At 46.4% G+C, this 6,169-nt stretch overlaps 1 protein-coding gene across 1 annotated transcript; it reads right to left on the bottom strand.

Moving 5' to 3' along the window:
* Nucleotides 1-1,101: 1,101 nt before the first annotated feature.
* LOC133267799 (transcription factor HES-5-like) lies at nucleotides 1,102-5,341 on the bottom strand. Its single transcript, XM_061450416.1, has 3 exons — nucleotides 2,671-5,341; nucleotides 2,321-2,501; nucleotides 1,102-2,194 (listed from the first exon to the last, which is right to left on the bottom strand). Exons 1-3 carry the CDS (start codon nucleotides 2,914-2,916, stop codon nucleotides 1,953-1,955), a joined length of 669 nt encoding a protein of 222 aa, XP_061306400.1. The 5' UTR covers nucleotides 2,917-5,341; the 3' UTR covers nucleotides 1,102-1,952.
* Nucleotides 5,342-6,169: the final 828 nt, after the last annotated feature.

Genomic DNA, 6,169 nt, shown 5'->3' on the forward strand with positions numbered 1-6,169 from the left:
AATCATTAGAAAGCAAGAACAGAACCTAGCACATTGTCCAGAGAAGCTGGTGGCAGTGACAGGCACAGCTTTACAAGCATCATATAACCGTATGTCTCAGTCAGAGACTCTGGCGAACAGTCCTACTAGAACAGAACACCTTCATCAGTAACTAAGCAGATAAATACATGGAACCAGACGGCACTTAGCAAATGCTGCAGAAAATACTTCAGCCTAGTAGAAAATTCTCTACCCAGAGTTGTTTTGCTGCAGATCTGGTTCCATTTTAGACTTGTACACAATTAAGTGTCAGAGAAGCTTTATTACATACTTGGGAAAAGAAGAAAGATTCAGACGTTTCCCAGGATGAGGGGAAAATGAAGTCTTTTCTTCTCCCATGCTTCCACCTGGTGGCAAATGGAGCTACAACGTCTAACTCAGACCAAAAGACGCGTAAACATCACAGCTGGCTCAGGCACACCGCCCGCAGACTCTGATTTGGTGCTCGAGGAGCCCTAATTCAGGTAGGTGCAACGGCAGCAAAAGGCCCTACCCAGGTTTGTGTGCCCCCACCAGCGTAGCACTCACCCCTCCACCTCTGCAGGAGCTCTACCACCGCTGCTCCGTGCTGCTCAGGGAGAGCTGCAGCTTTGTGGGACACTTTATTCACACCTCTGAGCTCTCAAGAGAAGATACTGTGGGAAGGCATTAAAGGATACAAAGCAGTGCAGTGATTGAGTCTGCTTCCTCTGAGTCTGAGGTGCAAAAAGGTGTGAAAGGAGGATTCGGATTCCAGCCACTACCTGCAGGGAAACCAGATGGCTGGTTCGAGGCCTCACTGCTTGGGTGAGAAGGTTTTGTATGGATAGGAGAGGCAGTGACTAAGGAAATGCTCAGTATGATTCAGCTGAAAGAATCTATGTGACAGTAGCACTTGCTTTACTCTTGGGGTACGCACGTGATGGGAGACATGAGAGTATATAGATGAGAATACAAACTCCTTCTGCTGTACAAAAAGACCCAGCTCTTTAGAAGACTGACATGTCAGACTGTCTCAGGGGTGCAGGTGGCTGCATATCCCTCAGAGAGAGAGAACCCAGACAGCAGTTGCACACAAATGCATTTTATTGCTCTCTACAAATACAGAGACGCATACACAGTATGCAGGTAGCCATAGGGCTGTCCCACTTGTGGGAGAAACACTATCCACCATGAATTAAACCACTCAATACAGACAAAAATCATTATTATAATGAAAATGCTAGAAAAAGCATAGCTTACACACAAAATGTATAACATTGACAAATCAAGCCTTTTACCCACTACCTTTTCTTTAACGTAAAGCAGTAACGTCCTCTTCTAAACTGAAAAAAGCAGCAAAGTAGTAGAAATATTCCACATAGTTTCCTAGTTTCTGTCCTTTATATACTAGGATTACGAAAGGGCCATGGGGGAAAAATCCAAAACCAAACCAAACCAATCTCTGATTCTGTACAAGTTATAAGCAAACAGAGGGAAACTGATTTTAATCAAGTGTGCATGAACAAAAGGGCAGTAAATTTATCCTCCGGGGTGACTGAGCAAACAATTGTTGCTGGTCAAGCCAGAGCAGAGCTGATGCCTCTTACAAGCAATATGAGAGAAATCTCTCCTACAGCAATTCGTGTCCATCACAACTGTAACACTTACAAAACACCCCCCTTCATTTTGAAGGCATTCACCCCTGGCTGGCAGCACTCTGTGTACTGTTACCAGCAGTGTCTACACAGCTCCAGGACCATGCAACAGAATGCCTGAACTTTTGCCAAAGGATTCCAAAGTCAAAAGTGTGCCATTCTATGTACTGATAAATAAAATACACGGGGAAATAACAATCCCCACAGAAGAGAGGATCGGAGCTGGACTATCAGATGCAGTCAGATCCTTCATCTGGACTGTAAAAGGCAAAGGTCCACGAAATAAGGACTCCTGGACTACCAGGGCCTCCAGAGGGTGCTGGCATCTTTCGGAGACGCTGGCTTCAGGATGCTAGGGTTCCCGGGGGAAAAGGCGACCTCCGTGGCAACCGACTGGCTCTTCTGGAAGTGGCTTAAAAGTTTGGTCTGTGTTTCAGTTCGGACTTTGTGAAGAGAGAGGAAATGGAAAGCCTCTTGCAAACACCTGGAATAGCCCTCTCTGAAGTCAAACTGAGAGCTCTTATGGAAGGGTCCTGCAGCTAAAGAAGGGAAGAAAAGAGGAGGGGAAGAAAGAATAGATTAGAGCAGTTATTCGTGGCTAGAGGTTCATAAAACTGTCACAGGTCTGCAGTAAGCTGGAGACTGAAACAAAATTCAATACTCACCCTTCACCTGCAGCTGGCTCTGCTGCTTGAGGTAGCTGACAGCCATCTCCAGGATGTCGGCTTTCTCCAGCTTGGAGTTGGGCTGGTGTCTCTGGAACTCCTTCTCCAGCAGGAGTTTCAGCTGCTCAATGCTGCTGTTAATCCGGTCACGACGCATTTTCTCCACCACGGGCTTCCTCAGCTGTAAAAAGCAAAGAGACCTGTTATTAGAAGGATCCTCTCCCTGCCTTTCACAGCATCTTTGCTGCCCATCACTGCTCCTAAACAATGTGGACTGGTTTCTCAGGTGGTTTAAACCGCTCTGAGAACAGCTGAGAGCACGGCTAAAGCCTTGCTGTGCCAGGACTTACTTTGTTTTTCTCCTTTGGTGTCAGCAGGTTGTCGGGCTCCATGAAAACAGTGCTGGGAGCCATCTGTCCTAGGAAAGGAGGGACAGTCTCGAAGTGGAAGTCCAGGAGAAGCGTGTGGCTGGAGGCTGGCTCTGCCTGGTATTTATACTGTACAACCTCTCCAAGAGTCTGTGGGTCTCTGGCTTGGTGGTGTTTCCCACACTCCACAGCCAATCGGGGAGAAGGGCAGCACAATAGGAGAAGCATCTATTCTTGCATGCTCCATTGCCACTGAATAGCCTGGGGATAATGACCTTCTCCCAGATGAGCAGGTGGGGAGTGTGTGGTACGTGAAAGGCTGGGATCAGAATTACGTGTCAGAAGCTGGGAAAGAGCTGGCCTTCAATGGGAAAAGGCTGCTGACTAATGCCGCAGATCAATAGCATTCCCGGCGCAGCCTGCGGCTCACACGGTGCAGGAAGGAGCAGGTCAGCTGCCGGTGGCGGGAAGGGACGCTCACAGGACAGGCACACGCTGGAGCAGGCACCCAAGCACACGCACACACCAGCACGTTCTGCCTGCCCGGGGAAAGAGCAGGATCTCTGGAATCCCACCCGCCCAAGGCCAACCGCTCTCCCCCAGGGACTGTGTTAGCAGTCCGGCCCATGTGAAACAGAAAACAGGTCACTATTTCAATTTAGGCCATGCACAAAGGAAAACTGAGCACAAAAGGAATCTGGATGGCCCATAAACTTGTTAGAAATCAAAATTCCTGATTCCTCGCTACTCTCCACTGGGCCAATTTCTATGCTGAGATGCACAGTCCTTGTTAAGTAGGTTCCTGCAACAGGAAGAGTTAACGCTCTTGCTATTTGCATCCTGTAAACGCACAGTGGAAATGTATGATGGAAAACATGAACCAGATCTGCCTGCATTTTACCTGCCTTCTGCCCGTGCAAGCACTGCCTTCTTTTGTGAGCTCTAAAAGGAGGACACGGCAGCAGTGTTTTCTGCATCCTCTGGACATGCACCCTGGACTGTGTGGAGCAAGGCTGGCAGGGATGTTGCCCTGTTACACCACAAACAGGGTGCAATGGGCAGGCAGCAGCACTAACCCCATGTCTAGAACCACACATTCTGGTCCCAGATTTACTCCAAACGGGCTACATGACCTAAGCAGTTTAACGCTTTTGTCTGTGAGCACTGATATCTCCCTCTCTAATTCAGTACAGGAGTAATAATAATAATAGTAATAATAGTAGTAATAAATTAGTGTCAAGTAATGTTAGGGCTTGTGTTTGGGGATCTCTTACTGTAGTAATTACTGTTTGTATTTACATTAATATATGTGCATTTATGTATATAGTAACACAGGCGTGTGTGGTCACACGTCTTTCAATGTGAATACGTATACCCACGGACACATTTCTCTCTCCCTCTGCAACTCATTATTCGTAAGACCAGGTAAGGTTTAAATGACCTCTTCCAGGATCTGCTTTTCCATCCCTATTGTACTGCTCTTGAATAGGCTCCTTCTTTTCGTACAGAGCAGCAGCTGTTGAGCTCGGAGTCTTTTATGTCAAGTTGTGGGAAAGCTTTTGTGACACCATTTCACATGTTCTCCTCAAAGCTTGTGCATTATCTTTGAGCCCATGTAATGCCACCTCTGAAACCAGTCTTTCGCTCTGTGTATCCCTCCTGGGAAGATTCTCTGAAACAGAAACTCCTGAGTAGTAACTCATTTCTTGAGCTCGTTAATCAAGCGCATGAAGAAGAAATATGCCAGTCCCGTGATCAGCAGGGCCCACTGGCACTTTTACGAGAGAGTTTCTGGTTCCCAGATTAACTCACTAATAATCAGCTACAAGAACAGCAATGATTTCCCCTTCCAGTACAAGTCACATCAACAGGCACTCCTGGTTTAGTCCAACAGAGCTACTTAAAGTCTCAGATACCTTCCCTGCAATTATCCACAGCACACAACAAGAAGTCTAATTCTCAGGAATCTGAGCATTATTGCATTCCTGTATCATAGAACTTTTATCTGGGGGGAGGACTAATTTTCCATGATAAAGCTGTAGTAGAGCTGATGCATGATTTGAGTGACTTGGTCTGCCTCTGGCTTTCTTCTATTACAGCGGTGGGCTCTGGCTGGCTCTGGGGTTTGCCCAGTGGTCCTACAGATGTGTAGGAGGGTGGTAAGAGCCCAGGGTAGCAGCTGCTGCAGCCCCTCAGTCGCTGCAGAGCAGGCTGAGCCCATTGCCTCCTACACATCTGCCACCGTTCATTCTGCCTGGGAGCTCTGCACCAGGATTTTACACACAAACCTCTTATATCTCTACTCAGCACCCAGGGGATTCCTGAGTTAACTCCACTGGAATAGTCATACTAGCCTGAAATAAACACAGTTAAAATAGCTTTTTATTTTCTCTTTGGTTTCATAGTCTGTGAGGGGAAAAATGAGCCAATTACTGACTATCTTGGAAGAGTTACTCAGATTAGATGCTCAATTACCCAAAATAGATGTTCTGCTTCTCCTTTGGTTGGAAATCCTAAAGGAAACTGTTAACAAATTCTTCCCCATTATAAAGTTAGCAGAGTCAGTGGACTTTATGCTAAGGATAATGAATTCTGAATTATACACCTTCTACTATAGTTCCAAATATATACAATATTGCACAGAAAACTTAATAGGATCCCAAGATACTGGATTCTGGATGACATATCTGAACTATGGCACTAGCAAATAGCCTCCTGCCAGAATCTCTGCAGGATGTTAGCTCTTTAGGAAGACTTAAAGATGCTGCTGCTTTCCCAAGTCTTGAGAGATGCTCATTACTCCTGTTGCTTCTCTCCCGATATGTGCTGCCCAGATGGCCTTTTGGGAGCAGGGTTTCCCACTGAACACAATGCAGAGGCAAGCACCGTTGCTAATGTGGTTTGTAGTCAGGCACACTTCCTTTGTGACAGGAATGACTATAATTAAGAAATGGTGTGGGAAACTCAGAAGTACACAAACTTCCATAGCCTTATGTTAGTAAGTCATGCAGAAAGCTAAAAAGCTTTGGAGCAGGGACAGAGCAAAGCTTTGGAATAGAGAGTGGGAAAGACGGCAAGAGGAGACTCAATTAGTGTTGAGTCCTAGTGACCATCCTGAGGTGACAAACAGAATGGGTCCAACCCTACAGGCCTTACTTGGGTCCTCACTGAAACCAGCAGGAACTTAGGACTCCATGACAAGTGGAGCAGGCTGCTGGATTTGGCCTGCAGCTTTTGTACCTCCAGAGCTACCTCCTGACCCCTGTAAACTGGTGTAAACACAAATTCCCTCTATGCCTCCGGTGGAGTTCATCAAAATCCTAACCAGCAAAAGCTGAGCCTGGATTTTCACCTGCCAAATACCAATACCGGAATCTGGGCTAGTGTTTCCTATTTCTTTCATCCAAGCAACAGAGAACAGTTTAGAAGTATTAATGAAGAGAAAGGCTTTTCCAGAGCATTCCTGGCATAAAATCTGATC

The sequence above is a fragment of the Pezoporus flaviventris genome, unplaced genomic scaffold (genome assembly GCF_033815535.1).
Source record: "Pezoporus flaviventris isolate CSIRO_AGI_PZ_B2104156 unplaced genomic scaffold, CSIRO_AGI_Pfla_v1 ptg000009l, whole genome shotgun sequence".
NCBI lineage: Eukaryota > Metazoa > Chordata > Aves > Psittaciformes > Psittacidae > Pezoporus > Pezoporus flaviventris.